Source organism: Urocampus carinirostris, chromosome 11 (assembly GCF_059441175.1).
Source record: "Urocampus carinirostris isolate Australia breed hairy pipefish chromosome 11, RoL_Ucar_1.0, whole genome shotgun sequence".
NCBI classification, from domain to species: Eukaryota; Metazoa; Chordata; class Actinopteri; order Syngnathiformes; family Syngnathidae; genus Urocampus; species Urocampus carinirostris.
In genome coordinates, this window is record NC_142359.1 from 4,181,527 (window position 1) to 4,199,457 (window position 17,931).

General features: G+C 43.7%; 1 protein-coding gene across 1 annotated transcript in view; it reads right to left on the reverse strand.

The window, feature by feature from the left end:
• Positions 1–253: 253 nt before the first annotated feature.
• The window catches only part of acox3 (acyl-CoA oxidase 3, pristanoyl), a 31,957-nt gene continuing 14,279 nt past the window's right edge, over positions 254–17,931 (reverse strand). Inside the window, exons 9-19 of the mRNA XM_088347927.1 lie at positions 17,639–17,735; positions 17,389–17,571; positions 14,271–14,393; positions 12,264–12,384; positions 10,861–10,983; positions 7,594–7,707; positions 7,406–7,521; positions 7,121–7,295; positions 5,323–5,390; positions 5,141–5,227; positions 254–2,402 (exon numbers count right to left, since the gene is read on the reverse strand). Coding sequence (XP_088204053.1) covers positions 2,283–2,402; positions 5,141–5,227; positions 5,323–5,390; positions 7,121–7,295; positions 7,406–7,521; positions 7,594–7,707; positions 10,861–10,983; positions 12,264–12,384; positions 14,271–14,393; positions 17,389–17,571; positions 17,639–17,735 — 1,327 coding nt within the window. The 3' untranslated portion in view covers positions 254–2,282. The remainder of the gene's footprint in view (positions 2,403–5,140; positions 5,228–5,322; positions 5,391–7,120; positions 7,296–7,405; positions 7,522–7,593; positions 7,708–10,860; positions 10,984–12,263; positions 12,385–14,270; positions 14,394–17,388; positions 17,572–17,638; positions 17,736–17,931) is intronic.

The window sequence follows — 17,931 nt, forward strand, 5'->3', positions numbered from 1 at the left end:
GATTTTGTATCGTGTGCACCTTTTTCCGAGTACAGGACAGTAGTGTAGTTCTTCTTTCCGCCACTACCGGCGTGTGGCGCTGTGAGGGGTCACCCAGCATCCACCCCGAAGAAGAAATCTACTTTCTCTTCCTAGTTTGTGTGTAAATATTATATACTGTATCTCCAGCGCGTTAAGAACTTTGACATTTTTATTGTTCAATATCTCGTGCATACATTCAATATGGTTGGTGTAAAGTGTGAAGAAGAGACCAGAACGGAGACAGGACCCACTTGCGTTATGTTTCTCTCAGTTTTATCAGAAGAAAGGAAAGGGTTTCCCCCACGATCCGGTGATCGCTGGGCGCGGTAAGCAGGTCGCTCTGAACGCGGAAGTAGGACTTCCTTGGCGAGTGATGGCGGTGTCGGGAACGGAAAACGGGTCAGAAGCCGGGACAGGAGAGCAAAAACGTGGTCGGGATTGTAAGCGAGTCGTAAGCCAGAAAAGGAGAGTAGAGGTGGTCGTGGACAAAAAAGGTCGAAAGCCGGGACGGGAGAGTAGACGTGATCAGGATCAAAAACGGGTCGAAGCCGGGCGACAGACAGGAGCAAAAAATAGTTTGGAGTCAGGGACGAAAAAACAGCTTGCATAGTGGAAACCACATGTGTCAAACAGGCGGACCGCGGGCCGGATCAGGCCCACCAATGGTTTAAATCCGGCCCACAAGACAACAGTGAGAGAAGCGCAAGAGGAAGATGAGCTGTAGTTTTAAATATTTCTACCAGAGGTCACCAAAGCCAGTTAACACTTGCAAAAGAATTGTGGTAGTATTTCTCCATTTCTCTCTGACTCACTTTTTTTTATTTATTTCTCCCTCTTTTTCTTTCTCCTTTTCACTCTCTCTTTTTTCTCTTTCCTCTATTTCTCTCTCACTCTCTAACTCTTTCTTTTTCTCTGTCTTGCTCTCGTTCTTTTTTCTTTTTCTAATTTACACTTTAATTCTCTTTCCTTCTATTTTTCTTTCTTTCTCACCCGCTTTCTTTCCCTTTTTTGACCCCTCTCGCTCTCTCTCACCTCACTTTGTCTCTTTTTCTCCTGCTGACTCTTTTTCTTCCTGTCGTTTCACTTCTCTTATTCTTTTTATCTTTCTCTTTTATCACTTTCTTTTTCTCTCTATATTCATTTCCCCCTTTTTCTCCATTCATATCTCTATTCTGCTCTCTCTTTTTCTCTCACTGTTACTCTGTCTCCCTTGTTCTCCCTATCTGTTTATCGCTCTCTTTCCCTCCCTCTCTTTCTCTTTTTCTCCCTCTCTCTTTCTCTTAAACTTACGAGTCCGGCCCCCGTGAGATTTTTTATAGCATTTGTGGCCCCCAGCTAAAACGAGTTTGACACCCCTGGTGTAAACTGAGGTTCGCAGGCGGACGGACAAAAGGGGACAGATAGGAGAGGGTATAAATAGGGACAGGGAGCCAATCAGAGTCTGCGGCAGTTGTAGCACAGGTGAGTCAAATCAGTAATCATGACAGAAAGTGGAACAAGAAAGCTTGATGCGGTTGAGAAAATGGTTAGGTTGCTTTTTTTCGTCTCCTTTCTACCACACTTGAAGCCCATCTTCCAAAAGCAAGTTAAAATTAACTTTTTTATCTTAATAGAGCATATTAGTTTATTTTTTAGTACAAAACAATACAGGTTACGTATCTCATCTCATCTCATTAGCTGCACCGCTTATCCTCAGTAGGGTCGCGGGGGTGCTGGAGCCCATCCCAGCAATCATCGGGCAGTGGGCAGGGGACACCCTGAACTGGTTGGCAGCCAATCGCAGGGCACACGGGGACAGACAACTCACTCGCTCATTCGCACCTAGGGACAATTTGGACTGGCCAATTCACCTGAAATGCATGTTTTTTGGTATGTGGGAGGAAACCGGAGTGCCCGGAGGAAACCCACGCAAGCACGGGGAGAACATACAAACTCCGCACAGGAAGTCTGGGGCTGGATTTGAACCCACGCAGGAGGTCATAAACTGTGCCGCACATGCGCTAACCACTGCGCCGCCGTGCTGCCCCAGGTACTCATATAAACCTTAAACATACAAAATATAGCACTGAAGCAACTTACAAACAAATTCAACTTACAAACAATTGTCCGGGATCTTGTTCATAAGAAGGGCAACGTCTGTATATTTGTGGATCTGAAGAATACAGGTGTGAATACTTTCGAGACACGTCTTTCCCCATTTACAGAACCGTGAAAAATTCAGAATTTTAGTCAAAAGGCACAAGTGTGTTGGGAGGATTTGCCTAGAGTTTGGGACGAAGGGATCCCACGAGTGGCTTGTTGGCGCAGAACTCCTTCCACCAAGAAGGCCTCTCCAGGGCTTGGTGGCCCTGCATCACGGTGGACCAGAGGTTCTTGTACAGCTGCAGGGGACAAAAGATTTTCATTTAATTTCTTAACGGGTTGAAAACAAGGAGGCAAAATCCACATGGTTTCATCCTTTCCACTTGCTGTGTCCTGAAGAAAGAGGCAGTGCCTTGCGAAAGTATCTTCCCCTTTAAGAACTTTTATCAATATTGCCTCATTTTAGGCTACTCACTTATAGTTAGAATAGAATATACCTTTATTGTCACTGTTACAACATGGGATGTATTGTGACAACGAAATTGGATGTGGCACTCCAGTTCCACATTTTACAGTGAGGATAAGGAAAACAAAGAGATAAAGGAACAAAGAAGATGTTTTAACTTTAACTTTGTTTTCCTCCGGAGGGGGGGGGGGGGGGTTATGAGGGGGTGAGGGACAGACAGAGATGGGCGGATCCAACTAGATGTTTGATCTTACTGTACACACGGTCCAGTGTTTTTTTCCCTAATTGCTCAGTCCACGTGTTGAACGGATTTGGGAAGTACAGTCCTTAAACATGCCCGATTAAAGTCGCCGGCGACGATAAAAGCTCCGTCGGGGTGTGCAAGCTGCTGTTTATTGATAGCAGCGGGCAGGAGATTTAGCGCTATGCTAACGTTAGCATCCGGTGGAACGTTAGCATCCGGTGGAACATAAACAGCAAACACAATGACCACAGTTAGCTCTCTCAGTAGATAGAAGGGTCTACACCAGGGGTGTCAAACTTATTTTAACTCGGGGGCAACACGATAGAACCAACATTCTGTCGGGGGCCGGACAGGTAGATTAGAGAGAAAGAAAAAGAGAGATAAAGAAATAAGAGAAAGAGGGAGGGAAAAGGTGAGAGGGTGGGACAAAGAAAGAGAGAGAGGGAGACAGAGGGAGAAACAAAAGATAAAAAGTCATGAAAGGGGGAAAATAAAGGGAGAGGAAGAAAGAAATCCAAAAGAGAAATAGAAAGACAGAGAGAAAAGAGAAAAGAAAGCACGAAGGGTATGAATAGAGAAAAGAGAGAAAAGTAAAAAAGGAAGTTAGAGCAAAATAAGTTAAAAAAACACAGAGAGAGAGAAAGAGACAGAGACAGAGAGCGGGAGAAAAGGGGCGAGAGAGAGAGAGAGAGAGAGAGAGAGAGAAGTACAGTGTCTTTGTTCGAGGCACCTGGCTTTGGCAACATTAAGTAGACATATTTCAACCTGCAGCTTGTTTTTCTCTTGCGCTTCTCTGAGTGTTGTCTCGCGGGCCGGATCCCATCCCATAGCGGGCCTGATTTGGCCCGCGGGCCGCCTGTTTGACACCTATGGTCTATGGTTTCTAGCAGTATCGTGTAGACTCTACACGATACTGCTAGAAACTCTATATCGAGTGAGCAGTGTGTGTCAATGATTATTTTTCCCTTACAAAATACAAAAAAATCACCTTTTTTTTTTCAAAACGGTGTTTATTTATGTAGTTTAACATGTTTTATTGTACATGTGTTTCCTTATATCATATATATCGTTAATGAAGATTTTGTTGTGAGATGCTGAGTTGCTCGACATGAATGAGGTTTATTATAAAAAAAGTTCAAAAATGAAGTCGCTTAGATGTTCACTGTGGAAGTAAAAAATACATGCAAATATAATTAAGTAGAATAATACATTTTCTTATTCAAATTATGAATTCATTTTCTGCATTCAATTATTGTTGGTAGTAATATACTGATTCAAGGGATAACCACAAACCCATCTTTTTTCATTTTCTCCTTTTATACTTCCTTTTTTTCTTAACTTTTTTATACAACATAATCATTCGTAATATAATGCATCAAAGCAAGTGAGCCGTTTGAGATCCGGCTCTTTAATGAGTTGAGCCGAAAAAGCCGGTCCTCTAAAAAGAGACGGACTACACAACTCGAACTCGAGATCAGCGTGCAGACGAAAACTGGAACAGCGAGACCAAAACAACAATGGCGGATATGCCTGACGAAAAGTTTGGAGTGCGGTCAATCTTTGTTAAAAAATGATAATGACAATTTGGTGTCAAAAAAGTTGCGTCCCAGGGACGCACATTGATTTGACACGATGCGTCCCCGGCAAACGAGAACACTGGAGGTCCCTAACTTGTTTGGGTGTTTGGGCATTTGGGTTGGCCATGGTCCCCAAAATGTTTTATGTGTTTTTTGCTATTTTTTTCCCTTTTTTATTTTTTTTTGTTATTGTATGTGTTTGTCCTGCTGTCGGTCACCCCTCTCGAGGGATATGACCAAGGTAGATAGATAGATAGATAGATAGATAGATAGATAGATAGATAGATAGATAGATAGATAGATAGATAGATTATACAAATATAGTAGCATAGATAGATAGATATATTATAAAGATATAGATAGATAGATAGATAGATAGATAAATAGATAGATAGATAGATGTCTAGGTAGATGTCTAAATAGATGGATAGATATATAGACAGATTATAAAGATATAGATAGATAGATAGATAGATAGATAATAAAGATTTAGATAGATATATAGATATGTTATACAAATATAGTAGCATAGATAGATAGATATATTATAAAGATATAGATAGATAGATATGTTATACAAATATAGTAGCATAGATAGATAGATATATTATAAAGATATAGATAGATAGATATGTTATACAAATATAGTAGCATAGATAGATAGATATATTATAAAGATATAGATAGATAGATATGTTATACAAATATAGTAGCATAGATAGATAGATAGATAGAGGAACTTGAACTTGCCTGTCCGTCCGAGTTTCCGATGGGGGAGTTGAGGATGAAATCAGGGGGGGCTATGGCATCCACCAGCGCCACGGCGTCGTCTTTCAACTGCAAACAATTCCGTTTTGAAAACAGCCTGTCGCTCCCGTTTTGACAGAGACGAGGCTTCGTCTTATCATCGTTATCGTCCTCATATACTGTACCTGCCCGCAGAGAGTAAGAATGGCCGCTTGGATCAAGTGGGCCTGCTCCTTTCCGCTCATGAAAGCACCTGCACAAAAGTACACATGGTGGCGCTCCATCAGCACTGCAGTTACTATGGCAACATCAACATTGACAGATGTTTGTTTAAAGAAAACTCATGCGTCAAAATTGTGTTTAGAGGTGATCTGATATAGCGGTAACACTGTGCTAGTTTTAGGGCTGATTTTGAGTTGAATGATTTTTATTGTCATTGATATCAATGCATTGTGCATTGTGTTCTGAGCAGACAGTAGAAAGCAAATGCTACCACAGGGGCAGGTAAGGGAGGGCTTTGTGAGTTGGGTGGGTACGACTGTCAGTTATTTGATAGGCGACAGCGGGGTGGGTACACAAGTCAAGGTCTCTGCCCAAAACAAAATGGGAAGCATGGCAACCGCTAATTCATAGCGGCTCATTATGGTAAAAATAAAGTTTTTCAATCAAATCCGACTGTGAGGAAAGTCAAAGGAGCGCAAAGAAATGGCGATCAACAGCGTGTTCTCCGTGGATTGTTATCGGGTCTGTGAAGCGACTGAAGCGGCGTCAGGTACTGCTATGGCTAGGCCAACAACTCTCTTAAGCTACCCCTGCTGAGCCTGTACCTCACCAACGCCAGACAAGTTACCCATGATGAGTACTGATGTGAATCACCTGTGCCCGCTCCTTTGGCGCCAACTGCCTTGGACTCTGTTTGGCTCCCTGTCCTTATCTAAACCCACTCCTATCTGTCCCCTGTTGTCAGTCTGTCTGCGAACCTCAGTTAACTCTAGGCAAGCCTTTTTTGACCTTGACTCCCACCTGTTGTTTGCTCCTGTCTGTTCCCCCGGTTCGACCCGTTTTTGATCCTGACAACATCTTCTCTCCTTTCCTGGCTTCTAACTCGCTTCCGACCCCATCCACGTTTTTGCTCTCCTGTCCCGGCTACTGACCTGTTTTTTCTGTTCCCGACACCGCCATCGCTCGCCACGGAAGTCCCACTACCTGCTTCCCGCAGCCAGCAATCCCCGGATCGTGGGCGCAACCCTTTACCTTTAATTCTAATAAAACGAGTGAGAAACGCAACGCAAGTGGGTCCTGTCTCTGTTCTGGTCCGGAAACAAATGTCAAGAACTGGAACAGGATCAGGACCCAATCGTGACGTTCTCACACAAGCCTTTATTTAACGGGATATGGGGAGTTAGGCAGCAGGTCTGGCGTGGAAAGACAGGAAGCCAAAGACCACTGAGATCGATTCCAATTGCCCGAGTTGATTCCGGACGGATGGGGTCGATACCGGACTGGACGGAGAAGATAGATAACGAATCAGGATATTGAAAATAAACAGGAGAAACTAGACGGGAACAAAAACTGGAGAAAATAACAACAGGACAAAAACAGACGGAAACAAAACTGGAATCCGAAATTAAACAGGGCAAAAACAGACAGAAACAAAACTGGAACCCGAACAGGAAAACAGGACCGAGTCAGAACCCACTTCTTGTGGGGCAGAAGTTTGTTTGACGGGCTGACAAAGGAAGAGTGAGAGCACTGAGCTTAAATAGACGGAAAGCCAATCTGTCAACGAGCCGCAGCTGGCGCCACACGGGCGGGGCCAATTGGGCACCATGGCAACCGTGACACACACTGGGGCGGCCAATTGGGCTCTATGACAACCATTACAGGTTCTGGTATCCATTAACCGAGATAATCGAGAAATGACTGTACCACTATCGGTTTGGGACACTACTACTTATGATCACTGTTTTTGTGTGAGTGCACCTTGGTAAAGTGTTGCCATGTGTCCACTGAGGCTCCACAATCCATAAAGTGCACAAAGCTTCCCGAGGACCGCTCTCAGCTGACTAGGCGTCTCGTCTTCTCGTGTCCATTCGTGGAATCTTTGAAGGCAGCAGTGTTGGATGTAGACCAAGGCCAGGTCACGGCAATAGTACACCTGGACCAAAGCAACACTCGGTCACATATTGACAAAAAAATCCAGGTTAACCCGGTGAGATTATAAATAAAACAGTTAAGGAAGGATCGTTGAAGATTCAAGAAACCTACCTGGCTATTGTTACGAGCCTCAAAGTCATCTTGGCCCTGAGACCGATGCTGCTGCAGCCTCTTTTGACTTTCCTCCAGGAAGAAACACACCAACCACCTGTAGGCCGCCAACGGTACTGACGGACAAGTCGTGGACAGGTCCAACATAAGATCCTGCACAAGTTGCTCAATTTCAGGAGAAAAAGTACCTGCGGAGTCCATGCAGTCTTCGATTGTGCGTGCCGTGAAGCGGCTCTCTCGAATGGTCTGGAAATCGTCCAGGAAATCCACGGAGTGAAGGGGAGACTGGATCCGTTTGCCCTCTGAAAACAGAACAGATCGTATGATAACCGTGGATGAAAATATCACGCCATGACAGCCCTAAAAGGCTATTTTATAGAATGTTGAACCTGGGGGTGGCAGCATCATGCTGTGGAGTTTAAACTTTAGCATGCACTCAAAAGGAGAAAAGACATCAATGGATTTCAAACTTGCAAAGAGGACCAGGAGAGACGCTCTGATTAAAAAAAATGAACCTTGGTTGCAAAATGGTTGGTCGATAGCGACGGTAAAGAACTGACATTCCATGAAATCGCCTTTGCACTTGTCCAATAGTAAAAACAGAACGAACGTACCCTGAATGTAAAATAAATGTTGACAATTAGGATGTCACGGTTGCCATGGCGCCCAATTGCGCCTGCCTGTGTGGCGCCAGCTGCAGCTTGTTGACAGTCAGTATTTAAACTCTGTCCTGTCAGTCCCCTTTTGTCGGTCCGTCTACGAATCTCTGTTTTTACACGGCAAGCCTCTTTTATGCCTGTCCCGTTTTTTGCTCCTGTTTGACTCCCGCTACGATCTGTTTTAAACTCGACCACGTCTGTTCTCCCCTCCCGAATGTCGATCTGTTTTTGATCTCAACTACATCTACTCTCCTCTCCTGGCTTTCGAATCGTTTCCGATTCCTACCACGTTTTTGCTCTACTATCCCAGCTACTGACCCGTTTTCTCCATTCCCGACACCGCCATTGCTCGCCACAGAAGTCCCACATCCGCGTTCAGAGCGACCTGCTTCCCGCGGCCAGCAATCCCCGGATCGTGGGCGCAACTCTTTCCCTTTCTTCTAATAAAACTTGTGAGAAACGTTACGCAAGTGGGTCCTGTTTCCGTTCTGGTCTTGACATTGGGGGTAAGGAGATCAAGAAAAACAAGCACTTTTGCGAAGATGGGGAACTTTATAGATATGTAAAAAAAAACGCAATTAATAAGTTAGATAATAAAAAATAAGCACCTATTAATTTAGTCCAAACTATTTACAAAGAAAGTGGGTAACCTTTGGAAAAATTTAATGAAGTGACCTTCAAAGATAAATCATTATTAAAAATCGAGTTTTAAAACGTACTCAACAGTTCAGATCTGGTCCGCATGTACCTAGAGTCTATTGTGTTTGCTACTTTGTACAACATGTAGTTAAACTACAAAAAAAAAAATAATCAAAAAACACTTTTTGGGGGAGGAAGGGCAGATGGGGAAGGAGGTATGGGACTATATACTGTCTATCAGTGTGTATGGCAATGGTCCTTGGGGATGCACCTACACGAGTGTAAACGTTAATTTACTGTGTGGAGTTTGCATGTTCTCTCTGTGCCTGTGCAGGTTTCCTCCGGGCACTCCGCTTTCCTCCTATATCCCAAAAGCATGCATGTCAGATTAATCGGCCTGTCCAAATCGTCCCTAAGTGTGAATGCGCAAGTGAGTCTGTCCCTGTGTGTGTCCCTGGGACTGGCTGGCAACCAGTTCAGGGTGTCCCCAGCCCACTGCCCGAAGATAACTGGAATGGGCTCCAGCACTTCCACGACCCTACTGAGGATAGATGGATTGATGGATGGATGAAACCTTGGCTTTGGAATGTTGGAGGAAACCAGAGTGCTTGGAGGAACTCCACGCAAGCACGGGGAGAACATGCAAACTCCGCACGGGAAGGCTGGTAGCTGGATATGATCCCATGACCTTAAAACTGTGGGGTTGTGCGCTAACCACACAGCCGCCATGCCGCCAGTAATTTCTTGTATAAAGGAAAAATTATAAACCTGTAAATACTGTCATGTTATCGATATATATTGCAGGACACACAGAGACATACGACCATTCACACACTCACTTATACCTAGGGACAATTTTGAGTCACCATTTAACTTGTCATGCACGTTTTTGGAACGTGGGAGGAAACCGAAATGCCATGAAGAAACCCACATAGACACAGTGAGAACATGCAAACTCCACATAGGGAGACAGGTAAACTGGATTTGAACCTTGGACCTCAAAACTGTGAGGTCTCTACCAGGGTGCACTCATCCCTAATATTTTGTGTCAGACTTTAGCAACGTTCCCTCTAATTTTCCTTACGGGTCTGAGCGTTCACACAAAGTCGGTGAGCAACGCTTGAAACAACAGTGAGCAACGACAATCCCAAGTGTGGCAACTAATCCATTATCAAACATGTCCAAAACTTGACATCAAGTTACATTTTGCTGAGTTTCCGGCAATGCAAAATTATTTTTCTCTTTTGAATGAATTGACTCGTGTTCGATTGCAAAGGATGGACGGCCTACAAACGTCGTTTGTTCTTACAATTCTTTCACGAGATATCCATTTCTTTTTATTTCCTGATATATTTTGTCGCATAATATTAACATTTTTGGGGGCTTATTGAGTCGGTTGTAAGATACAGAACTGTACTTAATCACATTTTTAGTGGAAGTACAATGTTGGCAACAAGATTCACTCGATATCATTGGAAATTATTAGAATGCAACACAAACTTTTTCTTCTTTTTTCCGTGTTTTTTTTCTACTTTTTTAAAATTCCTTTAAAAAAAATCTCATTGTGTTTATTTTTTCCGAGCTGTTACTTTTTTCTTTTTGTTCTCTATTTACTTTTTTCCTACATTTCTTTCTTTTCTTTTTTTCTAGCTTTTTTCTACACGTTTCCTTCTTTTTTCTCTTCCTTTTGTTTCTTTTTTTCTCAGCTTTTCACTACTTTTTCGTTTTGGTATTTTTTTTCTTTTTTGTTCTATTCCCCCCTTCTTTTAAGTCATGTTGAGCATAATTTTACATAATATTTGGTCATGTTGGGATTAAAGAAGCAAAAACAACCCGAAGAGCCGTTTAGGACCCGAAAGAGTCGGTTCCTTTTAGTGAGCCGAGCAGAAGAAGCCGGTTCTCGACAAACTCTACTAACTTTACTCAACTTCGTTTGACTTCAAAATACCGCATTTAGGACACAACGTCAGGGGAACCCGTGTATTTTTACCTTCATGCACTGTAACTTAGACTTAAGTCGCTTCTTAATTAGTCATTTTGAGCCCTGATTTTTGTGCGCCGGCTAGATTTTCTTGTGCGCTGAGAATGTGCGAGCAGTGCGCAATTGCGCACGCGTGCAGCTTAGAGGGAACACTGGACTTCAGTAATAAGACTGACTTCGTCGCTTGGAGTCAAGCAAGGCCATCAGGTAGTTGCTGGTTTGCTGCAGTAAGACGTTGTTGTCTCCCTCGTAAGTGCAATTGGGGTCATTGTCGTCACGTAGACTGCCCAGGCGGTTCACTGCGAAGGAAAACAGATCATGAGGAGATTTATACACCGCACCAGCTAGGAGTTACAAAGTAAAGTAACATGTTCCTGAAACGTAACTCGAGAGACCCCTCACCAATGTTCCCTGTAATTTTCCTTACGGGTCTGAGCGTTCACACAGTCGGTGAGCAACGCTTGAAACAACAGTGAGCAACGGCAATCCCCAGTGTGGCAACTAAATCATTATCGAACATGTCCAAAACTTGACATCAAGTTACATTTTGCTGGGTGTCCGGCAATGCAAAAAAAAAAAAAAAAAAAAAACCTGATGATTAAAACTGAATGAATATATAGATTTATATTGCCGTATTTTCCGCACTATAGGGCGCACGGGGTTATAGGGCGTACCCCCCAAAAATAGTTTTTGGTCCTATATCTTTCATAGATAAGGCGCACCGGATTATAAGGCGCTACAATGGGAACGTCGACAAAACAGTCAGATGGTTCAGTCCAACTGATTACCCCCTTAACAATCCGAAAGCTGGCAAAGAAGCAAATACGTGTCGTAGACACGTGCGGACGCGGTGTCCGTACGATGTCACTCGTTCCAAATATCATTCGGAAGGTTAAAGTCTTGGGATTCAAGAAATGCCAACCATTCCTTAGTATCTATTTTCTTTTTCACTCTCCTGGATTTACTACACTCCAAATATAAGAGGACCATGGTTGCACATTATTATTGAACGCAACGACTTCGGTGAGCTACTCCGGCTATATATTTTCCCAGTATCTTGTTTCAGAGTGATATCGATGTCTCTGTGATGGGTCTTTTTTTAAATTAAACTCAATTCCAAGTGTTTATTGTCATATGCACAGTAAAGTTGCGAGCGAAAAAGAAAATAGAAACTAAGGAAAGGTTGGCATTTCTTGAATCCCAAGACTTTAACCTTCCGAATAATCGACATTTCGTTCTGTGTACATTGTTACACAGAATGACAATACAAGGAAATTATTATTATTATTATTATTATATTTGGAACGTTGAATTTGAGTGAACCCTGTTGGTGACACTGTGTCCGTACGTGTCTGAGACACGTATTTGCTTCTTTGCAAGCTTTCAGAATGTTAAGGGGGTAATAAGTTGGACTGAACTATCTGACTGTATTGTCAACGTTCCCATTGTAGCGCCTTATAATCCGGTGCGCCTTATCTATGGAAGATATAGGACCAAAAACTATTTTTTCGGGGTGCGCCCTATAACCCGGTGCGCCTTATAGTGCGGAAAATACGGTAATTATTAGCTAAACACTCACTGGCCAGGTAACCGTGTCCTCCGCAGGCTTCACGGCACTCCTGGATCCCCTGCTGAGCCGTCCAAGTGGCCAAGGGCTTTCCTGAGCAGGCCAGCGCGTGGAGCTCCCTGCCTAGCTCGGCCTACCAAACACGTAGAAACACAATTTAAGTCATGAACTCAATCATTGGCTGCCCGCTTTGAAAGGATCTCTGAAGTCTATTGTCATCAATGAGAGTTATAGTACGGGGTTTGTACACATTTTCCATGGCCAAATTCAAGCACTTTTTAAGGACTTCCAAAGCCCATTTGCTAAATTCTCCAGAACCATTAAAAGAAAAGTACTCCGTGTATATCACGTTACTTTAACTTGATTACTTTCAATGACTTTTGGATAACTCCAATGCCAAATATGCTAATAAAAGACAAAAGAAACTAAATATGAATAAAATGATGACTCACAACACGTGGTAAGCTTTCTCTCCTGGCTTTGATCTCTTTGACCTCCGGCAAAACTAACATCAAATGTGACCAGGGTTGGGTAGGGTAACTTTAACTGGATTACTTTTAATTACTCAATACCAAATATGCTAGTAAAAGACAAAAGAAACTAAATATGAATAAAATGATGACTCACAACACGTGGTAAGCTTTCTCTCTTGGTTTTGATCTCTTTGATCTCCGGATAAAACTAACATAAAATGTGACCAGGGTTGGGTAGGGTAACTTTGATTGGATTACTTTCAATTACTTTTGGATTACTCCAATAACAAATATGCTAATAAAAGACAAAAGAAAGTAAATATGAATAAAATAATGACTCACAACACGTGGTAAGCTTTCTCTCCCGGATTTGATCTCTTTGATCTCCGGCAAAACTAACATAAAATGCGACAGAAACAAAATGAAAATAAATCCAAACAGCTTGCCAACATCATTTTTGCCGTTCCATGTATTCCGTTACTCCCCAAGCCTGCACAAAATGTAGTCATTTTATTCATATTTAGTTTCTTTTGTCTTTTTTAGCATATTTGGTATTGGAGTAATCCAAAAGTAATTGAAAGTAATCAAGTTAAAGTAACCCTACCCAACCCTGGCCCTGTTTAGGTGTAACATCCCCCAGTTCTCTTGGGCGCGATCTGTAGGGGGTGGAGAACGCTTTATAGGACGATGCCATACAAACTCATGCCAGCTGCCGTTAATCGTGAGGGAAGAAATTCAATGGAAAAGCAAAGCCAACAGGGGCAGTATTGGTGTCATTTTTAAGCAGACAGCAACAATTTCAAGCATTTACAAGCACTTCACCCAAAATTCGAGCACTTTTCAATCCTTGAAGAAAACATTAAAATTCTACCATTTTAAATGATTTTAAGAACCCTACACATTGTGAAGATGTGGCTGTGTAAAAGTAGTGATATGTCATGTCCAGCATGGTCGCCGTGGCGACCGGCTGGCCCCGCCCCCTGGGCACCGGCTGTAGCAGATCGTCTAATTTGCGTGTGTGCTTCTTAAAGCGGGTTTTGGGGAGTGCCGGTGGCTGGTTTATTCTGTCACGGGGCCCGAACAGAATGGAGGCAGGAGGCAGGAAGGGAGAACTCATTCGCGTTAACGATCAGATACTTTTATGAAGGAAAATAAAAGTCGTCCAACACTCAGGGACAAAACAAAACAAAAACAGGCTTACAGGCAAACAGGAACTCAGACTAGGAATACTCACAAAACAGGCTTTTACTCTGAAAGGGCAAACACAGGTTAAGTCAAACAGAACAGATGAATGCAGAACAGAAAACGCAATGAACCAGCCACCGGCAATCCCCAAAACCCGCCTTTAAGAAGCACACACGCAAATTAGACGATCTGCTCCAGCCGGTGCCCAGGGGGCGGGGCCAGCCGGTCGCCACGGCGACCATGCTGGACATGACAGTTTATCCTTAATTTCAAAAGACAAAAGAGGAGATTAATTGGAATCCTTAATTTGATTTTTTTATTTTATTTTGGGGGGGCGATCAACACAAATCATAAAACCTACCTGTTTGTCCGAGGACTCCTTCATCATTTGCCCGATGCGGAACTCGACAAAGTTGTAGAATAAAGATTTGGAAAAACGCTCCAGAGCATAAGATGCCGCCAGGTATGGAATCAGACGCCATTGCTGTAAAAGGAACGCACCAATACATCGATTTTAAAGGAAAAATATGACTTAAATATGATAAACACAGAGTGATGACCTTACTAATCAGAATGTAAAAATGAAGTTAGAATGCATCAGTTTATCAGCACTAAAACAAACAACATTATGCAGGCATTTATAAGCAACACATTTCTTTCTCTATGGCACAGGTGTCAAACTAGCGGCCCGCGGGCCAGATCAGGCCCACTAAGGGATTGAATCCGGCCCGCGAGACAACACTCAGAGAAGCGCAGGAGAAAAACAATCTGCAGGTTGAAATATGTCCACTTGATGTTGCCAAAGCCAGGTGCCTCTCACAAAGACACTGTACTTGTATTTCTTTCTTTCTCTCTCTCTCTCTCTCACCCCTTTTCTCCCACTCTGTCTCTTTCACTCTCTGTGTCTCTCTTTTTCTCTTCCTTTGTTGCTCTTTGTCTCTTTCTCTCTCTGTGTCTTTTAACCTCTTTTGCTCTAACTTCCTTTTTTCCTTTTCTCTCTTTTCTCTATCTCTCTTCCTACCCTTTGCGCTTTCTTTTCTCTTTTCTCTCCTTCTGTCTTACCATTTCTTTTTGGATTTTTTTTCTTCCTCTCTCTTTCTTTTCCCCCTCTCTCACGACTTTTTATCTTTTGTTTCTCACGCTCTCTCCCTCTCTCTCTTTTTCTTTCTTTGTCCCACCCTCTCTCATTTTCCCTCGCTCTATCTCTTATTTCTCCTTTTCTTTCTCTTTAATCTGCTAGTCCGGCCCCTGACAGAATGTTTGTTCTATCATGTGGCCCCCGAGTTAAAATGAGTTTGACACCCCTGCTCTATGGGGTCTTGGGATCAAGAGGTCCCAGGTTCGATTCCCGGCTCCTCCGTGTTGTATGTCGAAGTGTCCTTGGGCAAGACACTGAATCCCTAATGCCCCCAATAAGATGGTAGTTGCCTTGCATGGCTGACTCCCGATTGGTGTGTGAGTGTGTGTGTGAATGCGTAAGTGTGAAGCACATTGTAAAGCGCGTCGGGAGGTCTTCATTGACTTGTAAAGCGCTATATAAATGCAGACCATTTACCATTTAGTGACACAGTAAAATAATGCAATGTGAATCCATCCATTATCTGCATTGCTTATCCACAGTAGGGTCGCGGGGGTGCTAGAGCCCATCCCAGCTGTTTTCGGGCATTGGGCAAGGGACACCCTGAACTGGTTGCCAGCCAGTCGCAGGGCACACAGAGACAGACAACTCACTAGGGACAATTTGGACCGGCCAATTAACCTGACATGCATGTTTTTGGAATGTGGGAGGAAACTGGAGTGCCTGGAAGACACCCACGCAAGCACAGGGAGAACATGCAAACTCCTCACAGGGAGGCCTGGACCTCTGCACAATGGGGTTGTGCACTAACCACCCAGCCGCCATGCCGCCAGTAATTTCTTGTATAAAGGAAAAACTATAAACCTGTAAGTGCTGTCATATTATCTAAATATATTGCAAAAAAATGCAACAATCGTAGTGCTAATCAGAGGTAAGATATTAAGCCCTCGCTTGACTCAAAATAAGAACAGAAACTTATTTATTGAAAAAAGAAAAAAAAACTTCTCCATTCTTTAGCCCTTTGCCAACCATACATTGTTCTCCATTGTCTCTCTGCCTTTTGTCTCTCTCTCTCTTAAAGTGCCACGCTAGATTCCGTACATACGACTGCTGTGCTTTATGGTCCAATTTTCAACCCGTCAAAATGACAGAAGACCTAAAAACCTTCCCATCAACTCTGTCAATGTAACACGTGCAGACACAGTTATATATAAAAAGCTTTAATTAGTTATCATAAAACGTCTCACCTCCTCCCGAGTCCTCACAGAGAAAATCTAAAATTTTGGGTTTTCTTCCGGCTCGGTCTTGCAGATCAAGTTAATTGGCCAGGCTCGGCTGGGTTCAGGCAGGACTTGTTAGGCCTGATCTGTCAAAAGCCGGAACAGGAGAAGGACCCAGATGCGTGACGTTTCTCACACAAGCTTTATTATACGGGAAATAAGGGTGTCATGCACGTTAACCCAAACGCCAGTGATCCGGCGATCGTTGGGCGGAAGACGTAAGGCAGCAGTCTGGCGTGGAACGACAGGAAGCCAGAGGCCGACGAGATCGATACCAATTGCACGAGCAGATATCGAACAGATGGGGTCGATACCAAACAGAACGGGACAGACAGGACGATATCAGGCACTGGAGACTGGAGTCCGATAACAAGCAGGACGAAATAGGCGGAAACGATACCAGACACTGGAGATCGGAATTAAACAGGATGAACTAGACGGGAACGCTACCAGACACTGGAGATCGATATCAAACGGAACAAAATATCCTAGGAACGAAACTGGAGATCGATATTAAACAGGACAAAATAGAAGGGAGCGATACTGGACAGAGTCTAAACCCACGTCTCGCGGGTGCAGAGGTTCGTTGACGGACTGACAAAGGGCGAGTGAGAGCACTGAGCTTAAATAAGAGGGAAGCCAATCAGTCAACGAGCCACAGCTCATGTCATGGGAACCTCCAACGTGGGTTCAAATCCAGCTCCAGACTTCTTGTGCGGAGTTTGTATGTTCTCCCCGTGCTTGCGTGGGTTTCCTCCGGGCACTCCAGTTTCCTCCCACATTCCAAAAACATGCCTTTCAGGTGAATTGGCCGGTCCAAATTGTCCCTAGGTGTGAATGAGCGAGTGAGTTGTCTATCCCCGTGTGCCCTGCGATTGGCTGGCAACCAGCTCAGGTGGTCCCCTGCCCACTGCCTGATGATTGCTGGGATGGGCTCCAGCACCCCCGCGACCCAACTGAGGATAAGCGGTGCAGCTAATGAGATGAGATAAATGGATAGATAAAAATGTAAATTACATGATAATAGCGTCATTTGTGAGAAAACTTAAAACTGTTTGATTTTACCCAAAATACGCACTGTTAAAAAAAGACTGGCAACATAGCCTTGGTTGGTGCCTAACCTGCAATTGGTACTCCAGCACAGGAAGCTCTATGTCGTCCTTAGGCCCGAACTGCCTCCTGGTGGCAGAGAAGCGAATTGCCACGACCAGGGCCAGATTGAGGTTCATAAGGGCTATCCTGGTAATGGACACCCTGCCTCCGGAAAGGGCACCCAGCGACTCCCCGAAGCGCTTGTTGGGGTCCTTGACAAACGCAAAAGACGTTGACTTTGGTATCCACAAAGCAGATTGGGTGGAGGACGGGGTTTACCTTGTAAGGGGTCACATAAACGCCATCGGGGGTGACGTCGCCCGTCTTGTTCAGGAGATTCTCCCGAGGGATTCTCACGTTGTGGAACTGAACGAACCTGCATATTGACATGCTCAGATAACCACGAATGACTTTGATTGTTGCAGAATTTAAATGCTTGAAGCATTTGGTAATCCCTCTCTGTATTGAGTTTACTTTTCCCAGTTTTGATACTTTGCTGATTTGGAATTGGATTGTCTTTATTGTCCTTGATATCGACGTATTGTGCATTGTGTTCTGCACAAGACAAAACA